Genomic DNA, 18376 nt, shown 5'->3' with positions numbered 1-18376 from the left:
TCGGTGCAGGTTGAATTTCATATTGGTTTTCGGATATAACATTTTTTAAGGAAAGTTTAAGTATATAGGTCTAATAGAGTATGAGACTTTAATTTTCAGATCTTTTTAAGTACGGATATTTTTGACTATTATGTTAGGTAATTAATAAAAAAATATAATATATTGCAAACTTTATAATTTTTTTTAAAAAAAATCTGAAATGCATATAGTATGTGAATAGTTATGCAGTTTGACATATTTAATGTAGTTACCAAAAATTATATTCAATTAAATCAACATTTAATATAAATACGATTACAAAAAATAACATAAATATAAAAGTGTTATTTCTCAAAAACGTTAAAACAAAAATATACCCGCCCTTTCAAGGGCGGGTCAAAATCTAGTACATTATTAAGATAAAAAATACACATACGTATGCGTATCAAAACTTGAAACTTCGTTATATTTAAAGTCCGATTTTTTTTTGTAATCATTAGTTTGGCCCAAGCTGACACATATTTGAAATCAGAAATTAAATCATCTAATGTTAGTACTTGCTACGTTATAAAAGAGGGATATAAAAATAAGTAAAGGAATAAAGCTTAACTAGCTGGAGTGTTAATACATAGACAACGAATGTAACGTTTGCAGTTAACGGGCTGCATGCCTTGACGCATTAATACGTAACTTCAAGTTTTTTTTGTGGGTCTTCATTGTTAACTCGCAACTTTAAAACCTTTAAACCACAGCCTTTTCTATTTATAATGATAAAAATCCGTTTAAATTTTAATTTCTATCGTTGTATGTTATCTTCAAAGTATAGTCCCGCCCATTATCGCTATGATGGTTTTGCAAAAACATGAATTCGAAATAAATGGTCAAGCTTTAAATTAAATTTTAAAATAACGCACAATTAGGGTATGAATAAATATAAATAAAGTGTGGTGTTGGTGGATGATAAATGGTCCCATATAATTTGGTGTTCTACTCATATAATCGTATTTTCCTTCATTTATTAAACTATTAACTTTGTCTGGTAAAAAAAACTTGTTGGTCAATAGCCGAACAATAGAATCAGAACTTATTTTCAACCAATCTAACAATTTTGAGCTCAATTCAAATTCCTTTTAGTAATCAAATTATATTATACTTTTACCATTTTTATTATTGTATATCTATAAAAATGACGTTTTAATAAGCTTATATAAAATTAACACAAAATGACATTTTTGGTTTATTAATCAATATAATAAATAATAATGAAACATGTTATAATAAATATTTGATCGGTTTCAAAATGATTATGTTTTAGAACTTATATATGTCAATAAAATATATTAATTTTAACTATAAATGTATTATTTTCTGTGATTAACTATTTTTAATAATTTTTAGTTAATACTTAATAGTAATTTAATAAATAAAAATTGTTTTATAAAATTTACAATTATCATTATTATTTAATCATAAATGCATTGAAAATAGAAAAATATATTTTTGAATCTAAAACTTAAATTATTTTGAAACGGATAGAACATTATATAAACTTATAATTTTGTGTTCAGCCCTAGTATTTCATTATATTGATCAAAAAAGTTGTCGGTAATGGAGCAAAAAGCTATGTTACATGGAAACGGAAGCGGGTACGTGGAAGCGGAAGCGTAAGGAAGCGCAGAAGCGAGATTTTTAAAAATATTAGGAAGCGGGTACGTGTTGGAAGCGTATATCCATATATAAATATAAATATATATGTATATATATATAATTTTTTTAAAAAAATAGTTCTAAAAATTATATGATTTAAATTTGAAATAAAGCATTTATTCATTTATAATAATTTTGAAATGATTTTATATTAAAACTTTAAAAATACACATGAATTAAGTTTACAAAAAAATATTATATTAATTATTTTCAATACTTCATAAATAATTGACAAAATATATTTCAATATGTGCTATATCTTTAATAAAAAATCTCAATGCATAAAGATAATTTATAGTATTATTTTTTGTATATTTATAACTGAATATTCAGTACTATTATTATTTTTTATTTTATATAGATTAAAACTATGGTTTTATATTTTATTGATATACATTGCATTTTTTTTAAAACGGAAGCATGATTCCAAAACAGAATCGTAAGCTTCCAACATGTTTTTAAAGAGAATATTTTAGAAACGTTTTGGAAGCGAGATTCCGCAAGCTTCCACAAGGTTCCGATTCCGATTCCGGTTCCGAAGCGGGAAGCGGACGTCCGATGAAGCTTCCGTGCAACGTAGGCAAAAAGAAATCGGAAGGTCCACGAGGTGACATTAATATTAATTAATTAACTAAAATTTGAATAATTGCGTGCTCGTCATCAAATAATGAACAGTGTCTCCACGGCTCCACCAATTACTTAATGAACGACGTAATTTATCAAATTTTTTTCTATTCCGTTTCTGTTATTTATTGAACGTTTTTGCTTTTTGGTGGGATGCATTTTGCACGTCAAAACCGACAAGTTTTTTTTTTGGTGTAACAAAACCGACAAGTAAAGTCTATAGATTTGTAAGCACTATGTTTAAAGTTTAATTAGTGTGTAAAATATGATTATGGTTTTATGATGTTGATGTGCCTTCAGTTTACAAAGGTCAAGGTGATCACTGATCAGTGGCTCTACCACCTACTCATTTCTTTTAACAGCCGGTTAACACTTAAATATTCCAATTAGGTGGTAAGGATAATCTTGATATATGTGATAATAATTTAAATGGATGGGATGGGCAAGATGTGAGTTAAGTAATTAGAAAGGTTTTTGAAAGAAGAGTCAGGCTTCATCACATAATAAATACATCTGTATAGAACAAAACACGGATGATGGTAAAAAAATAGAATTGAAGGGTAGAACAAAAAGATTTAAAGAATATTCCAGTTTTTCCATAATCGTATAAGCATATAAATTGATATGGAAATGAATATAGTAGCATACTAGTATTTTGTTCAGGCTTTTTTTCATTATTTGCCGGGTACTTGTTAATTCTTGCGTCTGCCTTACAAAAATAGATTGTTTAATTATTATACGAGAACATAATGGTTTTATTATCTGTTTGTCAATCATGCGTACAGGTTCCATAATCAAAGTATCAAAAACTTGTTTCTTAAATGCCATGATAGGTAGAAGATAGCTTTTTAAAAATAATCTTAAATGAAATAATTACTGAAACAAATTACTGAAAATGTTATACTAAAGCTTTGACATAAACATTCTCAGTTTTATACGATATCATCAATATACGCCCGTAATTCAATTATAGTTTTATTCATTATGTTTTTTTTTCACGAAATAACAAAAAGTGGGAAATACATTGAACATCAATAATTCCGTTGGACAATGGAAAGCTTTCTGGTTTTTTTATGATCACACTTGTTTTTTTTTCAAAAAAGAAATTCCCATATTAATTCGATGCAATTATTTAAGCTGCCATCAGAATTGTCTGTCGTACAATTTCCGATATTTTGTTTTTTTTAGACATGTTGGGGTTCTTATAACTTACCGCTACGTTCACAATCACTATATATGTAAAGTTGATATGATCACTAATTTCCGATATTTTTGTTGTTTTTAGAACATAGCAGACTAGCAGTTGGAGTTGGAGCACTAATACGAGACGTATTATACGACGAACGACCACTGTGATGGTAAAGTAAGTTACATGGTCGAGATGTGTAGATGAAAGAAATACAACTGAAGTTGCACTTGCTGAAAAAAAATAAAAATTAAAAATATCACGTTACACACCAGTCAATGTAAGCGTCACTGAAAGATAAATATGCCGAAAATACTTATCCGCTAGGAAGCAAGATTATATATATATAGAGAGAAAAACGAAAATGAAGATTATCACTGAAATACGTCAAACTTGCAGATAATGTATTTTCAACTTTTCTCTAAACAAATATTCAAACCACAGAAATATGAATCGAGGAGGAAAGACCAAAAAACATGTAATGCCACCACCACCATGCCCATCCATAAGGAGGCGTTCATAACGCAACGATGGGACTGCGAGTTATAGAGGATTGAAAGAGAGACGAAGCGAGACATCTTTTCCCCCACTTGTGTTTGTGTTCATCTACTAGTTACCGTTTTGTTTTTCTTTGTATACAATTTTAATTTTGTTAAAAGTATTGACAACTCTATTCCGAATAATGGGGACCATATCTTCGAGTCTATTGATATATATGAAAAATATATATAGCTAAATAATTGATGTAGTAATTAGTAAAAGTTAGTAACAACGACGGTCCAAACTGGTATTGAAACAGTAAAATATAAAAGTGAATCAGAACGGCGATGGATATGTTTATTAGAAAACATGTCTCACACTCCTTCGCATATTGCTCTTCCTGTATTTTTTCATTTCATTTTATTTTTTATACGTTTTGTGTCACTGGTGCTATGGCATGAAAATGACAAGTTCTAGATTTGGAACACTCTGCGCTGGCTATCTAAGGAAAGAATATCTGTTTATTTTAATGCCTTTTATATATCAGAATAAACTACCATATCATTAAAAACCTACTACATGTAATTAAACTCGGGACATAAAAAAAAAGGATGCGGGGTTAAAAAAAAAAATTAACCGTAGGACTCGGTACAAACTTATATCACGGGAGGATTGTTACTTTGAAAAATAAATATAAAAAAAAACAGACAGAAATAACTTAACGGCCGTCAGCGAGAGGATTAACGGCAGATTCCTTACAGGGACTTGGAGGGAGACTTGTAGACTTTCCTGAGGCAACAAGGCGTTGCACAAAACTCTCGATTCTTTCTCCGTTTGTTTCCGATAACAACCGTTTCCCTCCGAACGGCGCCGTTTCAACACCTCTCTCTTTCAACAACTCCTCCGCCGTTTTTCTCGGCCCCACAATCCCCTCTCCGCCCCTCGTTAAACCGCTCACCTGCATGCATCATCATCATACACTTATTATTATTATTTATTTTTAACTTTTATTTTGACGAGAAAACTTGGGGAAATTAATTACCTGGATTCTAACGTAGTCCGTACGGTTCCAACAGAAAGCGTTCCCTAGCATCTGGTCGACTGTATCGGAAACCCCGTCAGTCACAATGTCCACGACGCATGACGTGGAACAGTCTCCGTTACGCCTGAGTTTCCCTCCAAGAGAGGAGGACGAACCGTTTCCTAACGACAGGACGAGCAAGTCATCGACGCCGTTAACCGACGGAAAATCTCGTTTGTTGTGTAGAACATGCGTGACGGCGGCTGCGCTTGGATTGTTCATCACCAGACCGCCGTCAACCGCCAAGCAAGAGGTCTTCCCGTCCACCGACACCACATTGACCGGCTTGAACAAGCTAGGAGTCGCCGACGTGGCGCGGCAGACTTTCCAAAGCTCAAAGTCGAAGCTCGGAGACTCCGAGGCGCCGGCGCGTGAGAAAACGAAAGGCGCGGAGGATCTGAGGTCGTAGCAAGGAACGAGGAGAGGCTTACACGTGTCCTTCATAGTCAGCACCTTGCCGTCCTCCCTCCGAAACGCCGCCTCCAGAGCCCTGTCCATGCTGCCGGCGGAGTATCTCCGGCTTCTCCTGAAGACTCCGGTGTGCCTGATCTCGAAGAGCTCGGAGTTCTTCTCGGAGATAAACCTAACAGCGTCTCTGGCGGTGAACATTGGCTTCCCGGAGCCGTCGTCGGCGACGAGAAGGGCGGCGAGAATGCCTCCGATGCCGGTGCCGGCGACAATGTCGAAGAAATCGGAGATCTGAGCGTGAGGATCACCGGTCTGGAGGCGGATCTGGTCTTCGAGGTGGAGGATAGAAGCTCCGGCGACAATGGCGGTGGTACCACCACCGTCGATGCTAAGGATGCGGGTCTTCCTGGGGGAGAGCCATTTCTGTTCAAGCTTAGTGAAAATGTCAAGAGTAACCTTGCTGAGATCCATCTCCGTGCAGAGACAAAACACAAGTTCGATTTTGAGGGATTAAAAGAGTTATGACTCTTTATGACTCTCTTTCTATCACGCTTTGTTGAAGGGAGACATTAATGGTTGGGGGAATGCGCGCGCTCACTCACTCTCTCAGTGACTGTGTTTTCTCTCTGTCCTTAGTGAGTGGATTTTGAAAGAGAAAAGAAAGAAGAGAGGGTTTATTTAGTGATTCAGAGATAATTTTGCAGAGTGGGTGGTGGTTGTTATATACTCCCACTGACGGTGCTGAGTTTGTTTCTTTCTTCCCTCTTTTTATTTTATTTTGTTTTGCACCGTTCTACGAAATGGACAGATATTTCTATTTTTCTCTTTCTTTAAGAAAAACTCTGAATAAAACTAGATCAAATGGTAAGTCTCTCTTCCTTCTGCATGTAATTTTTGGTAACATCATAAATTATGTGAAGTGTCTATACAATACAACTATATTTTTGTCTTAAAATACCTAAAGAATGACACATTTTTCTAATAATTAACAAAACTGAGATATCTACTTCACAATTTTTCTGTTCTTATTTTTGCCTGAAAAAATCTTATACTTATCTTAATATTTATGCTAAAAGAAATCTGAAATCGTATACTTAACACGTTTTAATCTCTTATTTGAATCTCAGAAAAATATTAGATACTTAATTAAGTAAATTCACGATTTAAATGATAAAAGACCTAAAAATGAATACAAAATAATCGATGGTTGGACTGTGTTCGCACGTGTGAGTAGGCATGTCAGTTTGAAGGTCAAGGAGTAACCGCGAACCTCGGCTGCATTACCGGCTCGGCTTCCGCTTTCGCTATAAATTCTTTAAATTAATCACATCGTTTACCTCCTACTAATCTTCTTTTAACTCTTTTGTTTATATTTATTGATCATTCATAAATGAAGGCCGACGAACCGGCAGAATTAATACAATTGTTTATGATATCAAAGGACCACGAAATTAATACTATATTTATAAACCATAGTAGATGACAAAATATATAAATAGCGCCAGTATAATACGATTTTGACCGATTTATTTTAAAATTGATTTATTTTCTTTTACTCGGTAGAAACTACAAATCAGACCATTTGGTCCTTACTTGTAGGCCTATGTATGTGAGCCGAATGCAAATATAGACCCAGTTGTTCTGGAATCAGGCCTAGATTAGCATGGTCCATTCCTTTTTTGTTGTTTTTTATACTTGGCTATATTTAGTTATTTACTTATTCAGCTGAAAATAATAATAACTCAAATAGTAAAAGTAAACACTGGATTTTTTTATTTGAACACAAGTAAGTAAACACTGGATAATAATTGTTTTTTTCTGTTGTTAAAAAAAGGAAAATAAATTTTCTTATAAGAAGCCACGCTACCGTTGCACATTGACAGACAGCATAAGACCATAATCATACCAAATACTTTAATCATTATAGTTTTTTAAAAAGAAAGGGATGTTGAAAAAAAAGTAAAAAGTAAAAACACACAGCTGATAGTAACAAACACAAAACATGACATGAATAGGTGATAAAAAAAACATGGCATGAACAACTCTCTTGATTAATATAGCATCAATGCCACCACAAACACGACAACGCCACTCATAGCCGTGGACAGTGAAACTGAAATGGCACCGTTTTGAGCGGAGTCTTCGGAAGCAGTGGCCGGAGAGGGAGATGGAGACGACCCGATGGAAGGTGAGGGTGCAGGAGATAGATCCGGACTAAGACTGGGACTGGCAGTGGAGGTGGCAACAACGAGGACATGGAGCTTCTGGCCAGCTTGGCAGTGGCCAGGGAAGCCGCAGAGGAAGTAGTAGTGGCCGGGTTTTTTAAGAGCTACCGTATCGGATCCGGAATTGTAGGTGGCTAAGGCTGAAGTGGCGTTGCAGGAGAGGAAGTCACGGCGGCTCACTTGCTTGACGTTGTGAAACTGTGTGTTGTAAACGAATACTGTAACCAAAGTACAAACCAATGAAATTAGAATTTCAGAAACATTATATTAGAGTCAAATTAAGAAGAGAAAAAGGAAGATGTGGCGGTACAGAGAGAATCTCCGGGGGTGAAAATGTTTGAAGAAGTCCATTTTTGGTAGTCGACGTTGCCAAGAGTTGTCCATCCGGCGGAGCCACCCACCTTGTGGAGCGACGACGAGGCCAAAGATTCTCCAAACATTCCCATTGCCATTATTATTATTATCATCATACACACAACATGCTCCCGGGAAAGACCCATTTATAATATTATTTCCAGAAATAGAAAGAGTGACGGAAATTTGCATGGAGTCGGATGGGTATAAATAGAGGGTCTCCTAGGTCGAAAATATTCTATCGAGCCGTCTTAGTTTACTTTGGATAATGGGCCGATACAACGTCAATATTTGAGGCCCATACATAGAACCCCTCCTATGTAAAAAATATATCCTAAAAAACAGGAAGCGTTCCAGGCATCCACGATATCTCTTTCTTCTATTACCATGGCGTCACTCTCTTCCACTGCTCACACCATTCCACCAGTTCTTCGATTCAGGGCGACTGATTCCAAGTCTCTCTCAGGTATGTCTATCAGACTCTCGTGTGTTTAGCTCGAAAACGTTATGTTTTTATTTATTTGTATATACATTTGGTAGATTCGTTCTCGAAGGTAGTCGCTCCGGCGAAGTCACGCGTAATAGCGTGTTGTGTAAGGAGCGAGAACCTTGTCAAGCTTGGTGCGGGGGTTATTCTCTCCCGTGGCCCCGTTGTCAAGCGGTCACTTCAGAAGAGGTGTTTTTTTTTTTAATTAGTTATTTAGAAAGATGATAGTGTTTTTTTTTTTGCTAAATTCTCTGAAAAAATCCATTGCAGAGTGGTGATAAGGTCTGCAACTATTGAAGAAATAGAGGCAGAGAAATCTGCTATTGAGAAGGATGTTGTACGTATCCCCCTCCCTACATGTTTTTATTTGATTTTAGTCGAAGAAGTATGATTATGTTTTCTTTGTGAAATTCAGAAAACAAAAATGGAGAAGACGATTGAAACGCTTAGGACTAGTTTCAATGCCATAAGGACGGGGAGAGCCAATGTGGCTATGCTTGACAAGATTGAGGTGGAGTACTATGGAAGTCCAGTGAGTCTGAAAAGCATTGCCCAAATCAGTACCCCCGATGGTACTTCTCTTTTGCTCCAGCCTTATGACAAATCTAGGTAACATTATTATACTTTCTGCTCTCTTTTTATTTTTTGTTTGTTTGTTCTCTTGGTTGGTTCATGATAACATCATCCCAAAATGCTTTCATATAGCTTGAAGGCTATAGAGAAGGCCATCTTGAGTTCTGATCTTGGAATGACTCCTAATAACGATGGTGATGTCATTCGATTGTCCTTGCCTCCCCTCACTTCTGAGCGCAGAAAGGTTTCTCTTCTTCCCTATCAAACCATCTCCTTGCCATTTTTCAAGATAATGAAACTGTGTGTGTGTTTTCTGTGCTTCTTTCTTCCTAATGGTTTTTTTTTGTAATTTGCGCCACTGCAGGAACTAACAAAGGTTGTAGCAAAACAGTCTGAAGAAGGGAAGGTAGTTAGTTAGTTTTTTTTTAATAATGATGTACTGAAACTCTTCATTTTACTTAATCATTGCATTTGTTATAGGTTGCACTGAGAAATATAAGGAGAGATGCCTTGAAGTCTTATGATAAACTCGAGAAGGTTAAGCTCTTTCTTTTCAATTTATATTACTGTTTTTTCCTTGTAATATCCTTTTCGTCTGTCATTTTAAGAAAACCAAGTTTCATTTTTTCGCAGGAGAAGAAGCTGTCTGAAGACAACTTGAAGGATATGTCAAGTGATTTGCAGGTAACCTTACCCACCCACACAAGAGTTTGTATTTTAATGGTTATGGTTGACTGACGAAACATAGTTATTTGTAATGGCAGAAACTAGTTGATACATACATGAAGAAGATAGAGGAGCTCTGCAAACAGAAAGAGAAGGTATCTCCAGCTACTTAGCCCCTCTTGAGTCAATGGATCTGGTTTTTCTATTTTTTGTCTTTGATCTAAGTAGAGTAGCTACTAATTGCTTAAAGCTAAAGTACCCATATGTCCATATGAATCCACAGGAACTGTTGAAGGTGTAACTGAAATGGTTGTTGGCCGACGTGACTCAACGATCTGGTAAAATCCACTTAATCCAACTCCTTTTGCCTCTTTAACCTTTCTCGGAAAAAACATCTCTTGTTTCTTGGCGTACAAGAATGCCTCAGAGTTTTAAGTTTATTTTCAGCTGGAAAACTTAGAAGACCTCTTTTTCCTCTTCTTCTTATATATTCTTAAGTGATCCCTCTTTGTACATCAAACGCTTGTTAATTTTTTCTGTACATATTTAGACTAAACAAAACCCATCCATCCTTCAAGGTAGCAATTTGTTCATTCAAAATACCTATATTATAAAAAAAATAAGATAACAAAGACCACACTTGGTTTGTTTTATCATCTTCTACTTCTGAATTTCATGAGCTGCTTTCTCGTCAACGGCTATAGAAGCCACATTGTTCAGAAAATCTTCTCTTGCATTCTTATCAAACGGTTCTTCACCAATGTACAAGTCTAAGATTGACCTACACAAGAGTTTGCTTTTCACACTCCCAACTTGGTTTCCCTCAACTGATAAAAAAAAAACAAAACCATAAATATATATTTATATTGTCTAAAAGACAATCTCAGACGATTTACTTCGATAACCATAAACAGACAGGATCTTATTACTTGATACGTTGAGTACATGCCCTGGTCCTTGTGTCATATCAATAGTGGAACTTCTTGGAATTTTATACTCATCTTTGAAGAGGCTAGTGAAGCTACAAAAGTGAAAATAATTAAAACAGCTAAACTCAAAGAATCAAACAATAAAATTTTGTTGTGTTAGTTAGTTAACCTTTGAAGCAACTCATCGTTGTCTAAGCCACCGAACTTCTTGAGCCTGTTACCGACAGAATCTTTGAAAGCACTGCGTACGGAACGGATGCTGAGTTTGCCGAAGACAATCTGCAGCCTTATGGTCATCTTTACATCGGCTTCCAAGAGATCATCAATGAATGCCTTGTTTCCCCTCAGCTCAGATGCCGGAAGATTCGCGTATTTTTCACCAATAAGTTTCTTCACATCATCACAGTCAGCATACATGCCTAAACAAAGCTCTCATCAAATCAATTTAAAAGGCAAAAACAAAAAAAAGTAGGAATGATAAGTACCAAATGCGTAGACATCGATGTTCTTCAATCCCAGCACGCTCTTCCTCCTCAGCCCCACGCCTAGTAATCTCATGGAGTCTCCGATCGTAGCCGGGAACGAGAAACCGGTCTTAGGCTCAACAACAACGGATCCGGAGCTAGAATCGGCAAGAGCTATAGATCCCCACGGTAACGGAGACGAACGGTGAGAGGAGAAGACACTCTGGTTCCGCGACGCAGCGATCGCAGCTCCGCCGAAGGTGACGGTCACGGCGACTGCGGAGACGGAGAGTCTGGATGATGACGACGTGGAAGGCGGTGGTTTGGGGACAGAAGGCTGAGAAAACGAGAAAGGGAAGCGGAACGAAGCCATCGTCTTGTGTTTGGTAGGTGTGAGTTGTTGTCTTTGTTAACTTGTTGTGTGTTTCGTTACACTCTTCGCATTAAAACACTCAAACACACACCATTTATATGATTTAGCGACAAACTACTAGTAGTAGTACTACTGCTGCTTCGACTGTTTCCCACGTGACCTCTACCGCAACTCTTAACGAACCATCCTCAGTTTGGGCTTTTCTACGTTTACTGAGCTAACGTCTGCATTGGGCTTTTCTGAATCATGATATTAGACAGGCCCGGGTCTGTAAATAAAATACCTGTAATTTTCTGGTCCGTATCGGATCTGGATCGAATTTGAATATTTAGAATTTAAAATAGACAGAAATACCCAAACCTCATCAAATTTACTCAAAATCTATTATAATATATCTAAAATTTTACAAAATAACTTAAAATAAGATATTAATAATTAAAATAAAACATTATTAAACCCTAAATTTTACATTTAAAGTTTTATATTACTTGAAAATGCTACAAAATAATAACATAGATTTTTTAAAAAAATATTTCAACTAAATCATAAATTAAAATATAGAAAATATAACACAAAAATCATAGTTTTAGATATTCATGTTTTTAAGTCGGGTATGAATCGATTTTTATTTAGGCGGATCTATTCGGATCAGTTCTTTTCGGATCCGGTTCTTTTTGGTTAGGTTTCTTTCGGATATGAGAATTTTTCAATAAGTACTTGTAAATTTTTTGCTCGATTTTGTATTTGTATTTTCGCGTCGGTTACTGTTCGGATTTTCGGCTCTGGGTAAAATGCCCAGTAAGGAGTCCACCACATAATTCTCTTAACTGAATGATATGTTTTGCATACTGGGCCGTCTCTATGATGTATAGCGTCTGCATTGGGCGTTTGGTCAATGTGATTAAGTTTTAACTGAGACGTGGGTTTAAATTTGATGGGCTTAAGCTGTTTCAATTGATCCAAACACCTAATTATTCTTTGGGTTAGCCTAACAGTCTTGAAGAATCATAAATTTTGCTTTGTCTTTTGTTGCTTTGGTGCGTGCTTCTATGCATCATCATACTTTAAATTGAATAATTATGTACAAAATCACCATGTAGGCGTTTTAAAATTATAAAAAGGTTAAATATATAATAAGATTCCCCTTACTATAAAAACGTGTAGAAAATAAAAAAAGGGGCTCATGAAAATCCAATTATAGATTTTGGAGGAATTCACGTGAGGCCACTATTTGCGTCTTATCTTCGTTGTTCGATTGAGGTTCATTTTGGAGATTGGAATCAACCAAACCTGTCTTTTTCAATACAACCAAAATTTGTTTCCTAGCAACAAGCCCATTCCAGCCCATATTCGGCCCATTTACTACTCATCAAACTTTTGACCGTCGATTATTCCCATCGACGGTTCAAGACGCTATCACCTCGATATTTTTATAAAACATAGCCCCTATCTTTTTTCAAAAGGTTCTTAAGAGGATAAAGCAGTCTGAAGAAGAAGAAGCGTTCAAGCGAAGAGAAATAAGCAATGGATAAAGCACCAGAAATTCATTTTCCAAAACTGGAGAAACCTTCGGGCAAGAAACAAACAACGACAGTTGTTGTCGGAGCTTTAGCTGTCGCATGGTTGGCAATGGAGTTCGTGTTTAAGCCATTGTTCAACAAACTTAACTCATCAAAGGATAAATCAGTCTCCGAGGATGCTACTGCTCCTCCCGCTGACACAGCAGCGTCCGACGATGCCACAGCTCCTCCCACGGCTGACGACGCAACAGCTCCTTCCACGTCCGACGCCTAAAGGTGAGAATAGCCTCTGCGAGAGACATGTCTTACAATTTCTTCGTAATCAATAATATTTATAAGCAATATGTTTTGTGTGTTTATGTTGTTGTTTCTTCTGTAATATTGCTCGGCTTTTATTGCCTTGACGATGATTTTAAGTTAAGGTAATCTTGTTTTTCTTTTGTTTTTGTAATAAAATTCCCGAGATGGAATAATAAATCAATGAGTTACGATGTAATATTTGATTGCATTTTCCTAATTGCCTTGGGCTTTGTGTTATATACACCAGTAAATGTTTTCGTATCTTTTTTCTTCATTTTGGTAACATCAGCTTTGGTCATTTCGTGTTTCTTTCTCTTTGTATCTTCAGTTATTTTTTTGGTTCTAGAGAAGTGAGTTTTGAGTGTATTTTTGGCCCGTTGCTTGTGGTATATTTGTTACTTCTTACTAGGCAGAATAAAACAAGATTATTACTGAATAGATTCGCAGAGGTATTTTCATCAAGCAACACAAGAAAAATGAAAAAGAAACCGAAGTACAAATAGTATGAAAAATTATGAAACACTGAACATTATATAATTCACTTTGCTTTAAGCAAAAACGAGAAAGAAGTATTTTTAGAAGTGGAAGAATCGTATGGGTAACGCCAACGGATAGCTCATAGCTTCATAATCAATTGGTATAAATTGCAAAAAAAAAGAGGCCGCGTAAATTCTTGAGGCCTAAAGATAAAAGGTTATCGCGCACGTGCCGGGTCAACCCAAAATGAAGTCTGGAGCATCCACCCACGTCAGTAGATGAATCCCATGTCCGAGTTATGGTTACAATGATAGTTTAGAACTCGACAACGGGTTACTACCAACTCCAGCAAAGCATTCTCCTAATCAGGTGTGTCTTGTCTAAAATTTTCTGTTATTTAAGGATGTGACTGGCTTCTATTCCTCTGGTTTGACTTGCAGAGCATCGAACTAACAAAGGAAGCTATGGACTTCCTTAGAGGAATCTTCCAGTTATATGACCTTGATAATGTGTTTGTATATGATCGTTTCTCTAATTATCCAACCTTGATTCTCTTGTTCTGTATCAACTAAAAGACCATTTAAATTCATAACCAAAGAGACCAACAACAACAATTCTAGTTTTCCTTGGAAGATGATCAATTTCATTTCAAGGAAATAGATCATCAGAAAAACAATCTTAGATCCTCCTTACATAACTAAAAATAGAGAGATAAAACTGAACCTAAACTACATAGCAACAAGAGCACCACGTAATGTCACCTCTCCCTATTCCTCCTCTTGCTTGATTTTCAGACCTCCAAGCTTTGCTTCCAGTTCACTGTCTTCTTCGCCTTCCTCTTCTTCGTCTTCATCTTCAAAATCTTCTCCTTCAGGGTCATTATCATCCAGAGGACCAAGCTTGTCCGCTGAGTCCTTAAACATGTCACTCACCTCGTCCACACCTTCCTCAGATATGAAGTTTCCGTTGATGTTCAGAAGCTTCAACGTAGGTTTCTTCAAAACACTTTGTGCCAAGGCCCTCGCCCCAGCTCTCCTCATCATGTTGGTGCTCAGATCAACTTCAGTCAACTGGTCATGACCTTCTTCAAGCGCCTTTGCGATTAAGATAGTCCCTTCGTCTTTGAGTTCATTCTCAGACAGATTCAGCTTCGAAAGAGACTCTTTGGACGCGATGCATTCCGCCAGTTTCCCAGCGGCTTTTACAGTAACATCATTCCCAGCCAACTCTATAACTTCAAGACGAGGAGCAGACTTAACCAGAGCTTCGGAAAGCGCCTCTGCTCCCTCATCCTCCAAGTTTAGGTAACTCATATAGATCTCAGTTAACTCACTCAACACTGACAAGGTCTTTGCCAGGGCAACCCCACCTTCAACTCCAAACATGTTGTCACGGAGATCAAGTTTCTTCAAGCGGCTACATGACGCAAGCGCTTCAGCAAGCGCAACACCTCCGTCAGAGCCAATCCTCGTAGACGAACACCTGAAATCCTCCAGAGACGGACACTGCTTCACAATCTCCGCAATGGCGATGGCTCCTTCGTCTCCCGTCATGTTGTTATGAAACTGAAGAACCCTGATCTCGCCAGTAGATGGAAGCAGCTCGCGGACCGCTCTCGCAGCATCCTCCGAAATGCCGTCGTTCATGAGGTAAAGCTCCTCCAAGCCACGCTGAGACTTGATGAGAGAGGCGAACGCACGGATGCCTTTCTCTCCCAAGGCGTTGTCGGAAAGATTCAAAGACCTGAGGTTAGAGCCCTCCAAGGCGGATGAAAACATGGTCATGACTTCGAGGGCTTCCGCCTCCGGTCTCCCCGCGACGAAGTCCGAGAGATCCACTTCGGTCAGCTGGTCCTTGACGGAAGACAAGACGCCTACAGCGAATTTAGCAGCCTCGGAGCCGAAGCTCCTGTTGCTGAAACGGATCTTGGTGAAGGAGTTGTTCGGCTCAGCGAGAGGCCTCAGAAGCTCGCGCGCCTCCTCTAGATCAATGAAGGCTCTACGTCCACCAGATAAATCAAACAAGGTGTCCCCATCGACGTTCCCCTCGGCCTCGGAATCAACCTGTTGCGGACCACGTTTGATGACTTCGAGCATAAGCTTGCTGGACTCTTTGGCGTAGACGTGGACAGCAGAGGTGCCATCAGCGTCAGGCTCGCTCTGGAAGTGTTTGTTGGCGGTGGCGAAAGCAAGTTCTTCAATGCGCTTGGCGTCCTCCTCAGCTTCTTGGAGGCTCAAGAGACCGTACTTTCGGGAGAAGATGGAAGGGGTGGTGATGTTCTTGGTCATGCGGTCGACGAGCATGAGGCGTGTGCTCTTGCTTGGTGGCCACATCTTTACGGATAGAACAGGTGGGGTTTTAACTGAATGATCCATGGCGACTTGGTTCTGTAATAATAGTAAGACAAAAGAAATAACAAACATTGCTCAAATCTGATAATTAAATATTCAAAAAAAAATAAAAATTACAAAGACTAACAGAAGCCATGGCAACAAAGCTAAGTGTAGATCCAATCCAAAAACGCAGAAGGCGTTGGAGATATAATTATAATCTAATTCAATGTTCTATTGTAGATACCAAAAAAGCCTAATTTGCTCAGAAAGTAACAAGATGGAGATGCGATAAGGATATGAAAATCAGAATGAAGTTAAAAGGGTTCTCATTCACCTTCGTTTCTAAGCGGTATCGAAATGGATCTCTCTAGTTTCCGGCGGATTGGAGATGAAAGCGGGAGAGGGGGATTTAATGGAGGCAAAGGTTGCGTTTTGAAATCTCAACTGAAAATGAGAGCCAATTGATGAAGAAGAAGAAGATTAATTAGGGTTTATTGATTCTACACATTGAAAAGTCAATAAAGCCCCTGAAACAAGCCCAAAGCCCAGTAATAATAAGCCTTTAATGATAAAAGCCCATCATTCGGTTGATTGAAGCGACGGCGATTGAAGAAGGTGGGCCAGGTGGAGTCACCGACGGTGAACTGTCCACCACACCTTCTGTCTTTTACTCCATTTATTTATTATGCTTATTAAAAAAATTAAAAAAATGGATCTTGTTATGGTTAGTTAAATAAACGTAAAAATGGAAACTTCCTCTTTCTTCTTCGTAACAATGATTCGCGGCTTCAACTCGTAGCTACGGAGCAAAGAATGGCGAAGCGGCGGAGATAGAGATCTGTGTTTGTTCTCTTCACTTCTCCGGAAGCTTCTTCATTCATTGAACAAGTAAGTTCCTTCTTCTTCTTCTTCCACACCAAAAGATCTTGTAAGTTGCCATCTGGAATCTCCAAATCGCCTGTACTGTGTAGAGATTCTTTGTAGCTAGGTAGAGAGAGAGAGGACTTATTGAATTCGATTATGTAATATTGCAGATTCGATAATCGAGAATTAAAAAAAATGGAAACTCTGGCAACTGATCCTGGATTCAATGATTCGGGTGTATACCTAAGGCTAGGGCTTATTGTAGAGGGCAAGCGTTTGAAGAAGCCACCAGCACTTCTCTCACGTCTCGCTTCATCTCTCGAGAGATCTTTGTTGTTGCATGACAAATCTATATCTCCCCCAGAGTTCCAACACTCTACTGTGACCGTCTTTGACGGGAGATCTCCGCCTGAGATCACCATTTCCGACTACTTGGATCGCATTTTCATCTACTCTCGCTGCAGCCCCTCTTGCTTCGTCGTTGCCTACATCTACATTCTTCAGTTTCTCGACGTGACACGAGCTCATCTCACGCCCCTTAATGTCCACCGCCTTGTCGTTACGAGTGTCATGTTAGCTGCTAAAGTCTTCGACGACAGGTAACTAACCCAACCTCCTCAACTAGTCATGTGTCTTCAGCATTGATCCTTTGACGTTGTTTTTGTGCAGGTACTACAACAATGCTTACTACGCCAGAGTGGGAGGTGTGAGCACTAGAGAGTTGAATAGATTGGAGATGAAGTTGTTGTTCGCCCTTGACTTTAAGCTTCAGGTGGATCCTCGCACGTTTCACACGCACTGTTGTCAGTTAGAGAAACAGAACAGCGACGGGATCCAGATCGAGTGGCCTATAAAAGAAGCATGCCGGGCCAACAAAGAGACTTGGCGGAAGAGCACACCAGAGTCAGTCTGCTCTCAAACCACTGCACGCTGATCAGGAAATTGTAAGATAGGGTTTTTTTTTGTGTGTGTGTGTGTGTGTGGTAGTGTTGATCATTCTTTTGCAAATTTGATTCTTGTGAGCAGCAAAATTCACAAACTTTGATTTTGTCAAGTATAAAGTTTCTGAAATTATCACAAAGCTAGCTAGTACGTTTTAAGAGATTTGTTTATATCTAGTTTCCATCGATGCTCAAAACTTAAATAAATTTTCCATTCTAAAACATCAAACGGCAACTCTTTCCTCGTTGCTGCAACCGGAGGTCATATTGGTTTTGTTCTTTCAAGGACCCTTGTTGATCTCAGGCGGTTGTAGTGGTTCAGCAGAGCAGAAAAGGAGCTGCAACCACCTCAGCATGCATTACCACGTCCACCTGAAACCCTGCCTTCTACACCACCATCGTCGT

General features: G+C 37.9%; 7 protein-coding genes across 10 annotated transcripts; 3 read left to right on the top strand and 4 right to left on the bottom strand.

Annotated features, from left to right (window-relative positions):
* Positions 1–4496: 4496 nt before the first annotated feature.
* Positions 4497–6187, bottom strand: LOC106416072 (probable inactive patatin-like protein 9). Its single transcript, XM_013856909.3, has 2 exons — positions 5019–6187; positions 4497–4934 (listed from the first exon to the last, which is right to left on the bottom strand). Exons 1-2 carry the CDS (start codon positions 5934–5936, stop codon positions 4695–4697), a joined length of 1158 nt encoding a protein of 385 aa, XP_013712363.3. The 5' UTR covers positions 5937–6187; the 3' UTR covers positions 4497–4694.
* A 1108-nt stretch (positions 6188–7295) lies between these two features.
* LOC106414434 (mavicyanin) lies at positions 7296–8238 on the bottom strand. The gene is made up of 2 exons (XM_013855099.3): positions 8001–8238; positions 7296–7908 (listed from the first exon to the last, which is right to left on the bottom strand). Exons 1-2 carry the CDS (start codon positions 8188–8190, stop codon positions 7517–7519), a joined length of 582 nt encoding a protein of 193 aa, XP_013710553.3. The 5' UTR covers positions 8191–8238; the 3' UTR covers positions 7296–7516.
* A 122-nt stretch (positions 8239–8360) lies between these two features.
* LOC111200771 (ribosome-recycling factor, chloroplastic) lies at positions 8361–10341 on the top strand. 4 transcript variants are annotated; one of them, XM_048741402.1, is made up of 11 exons: positions 8362–8510; positions 8585–8720; positions 8802–8868; positions 8947–9140; positions 9237–9348; positions 9469–9510; positions 9585–9641; positions 9738–9788; positions 9869–9925; positions 10054–10108; positions 10218–10341. In XM_048741402.1, the coding sequence occupies exons 1-10, from the start codon at positions 8432–8434 to the stop codon at positions 10069–10071; spliced, it is 813 nt and encodes a 270-aa protein (XP_048597359.1). In that variant the 5' UTR covers positions 8362–8431; the 3' UTR covers positions 10072–10108; positions 10218–10341. The 4 variants fall into 4 exon arrangements, with proteins under 4 accessions (XP_048597357.1, XP_048597356.1, XP_048597359.1 ...); XM_048741400.1 differs by having other exon boundaries at positions 8361–8510; positions 9585–9788; XM_048741401.1 differs by having other exon boundaries at positions 10054–10341.
* On the bottom strand, positions 10087–11632 carry LOC106411752 (fatty-acid-binding protein 1). The gene is made up of 4 exons (XM_013852569.3): positions 11185–11632; positions 10869–11118; positions 10700–10791; positions 10087–10597 (listed from the first exon to the last, which is right to left on the bottom strand). The coding sequence occupies exons 1-4, from the start codon at positions 11534–11536 to the stop codon at positions 10431–10433; spliced, it is 861 nt and encodes a 286-aa protein (XP_013708023.2). The 5' UTR covers positions 11537–11632; the 3' UTR covers positions 10087–10430.
* Positions 11633–12981: 1349 nt separating this feature from the next.
* On the top strand, positions 12982–13552 carry LOC111200373 (outer envelope membrane protein 7-like). Its single transcript, XM_022691315.2, has one exon. The coding sequence runs from the start codon at positions 13061–13063 to the stop codon at positions 13328–13330; it is 270 nt and encodes an 89-aa protein (XP_022547036.1). The 5' UTR covers positions 12982–13060; the 3' UTR covers positions 13331–13552.
* An 845-nt stretch (positions 13553–14397) lies between these two features.
* LOC106375243 (RAN GTPase-activating protein 1-like) lies at positions 14398–16716 on the bottom strand. The gene is made up of 2 exons (XM_013815107.3): positions 16501–16716; positions 14398–16220 (listed from the first exon to the last, which is right to left on the bottom strand). Exon 2 carries the CDS (start codon positions 16206–16208, stop codon positions 14601–14603), a length of 1608 nt encoding a protein of 535 aa, XP_013670561.2. The 5' UTR covers positions 16209–16220; positions 16501–16716; the 3' UTR covers positions 14398–14600.
* A 124-nt stretch (positions 16717–16840) lies between these two features.
* LOC106375242 (cyclin-U3-1) lies at positions 16841–18132 on the top strand. Its single transcript, XM_013815106.3, has 3 exons — positions 16841–17054; positions 17201–17629; positions 17700–18132. The coding sequence occupies exons 2-3, from the start codon at positions 17226–17228 to the stop codon at positions 17962–17964; spliced, it is 669 nt and encodes a 222-aa protein (XP_013670560.2). The 5' UTR covers positions 16841–17054; positions 17201–17225; the 3' UTR covers positions 17965–18132.
* The last annotated feature ends 244 nt before the right edge of the window (positions 18133–18376 follow it).

This window comes from Brassica napus, chromosome A9 (genome assembly GCF_020379485.1).
Source record: "Brassica napus cultivar Da-Ae chromosome A9, Da-Ae, whole genome shotgun sequence".
Classification (NCBI taxonomy): Eukaryota; Viridiplantae; Streptophyta; class Magnoliopsida; order Brassicales; family Brassicaceae; genus Brassica; species Brassica napus.
The sequence above is the reverse complement of the archived record's forward strand: the minus strand, read 5'-3'. Positions and strand labels throughout refer to the sequence as shown.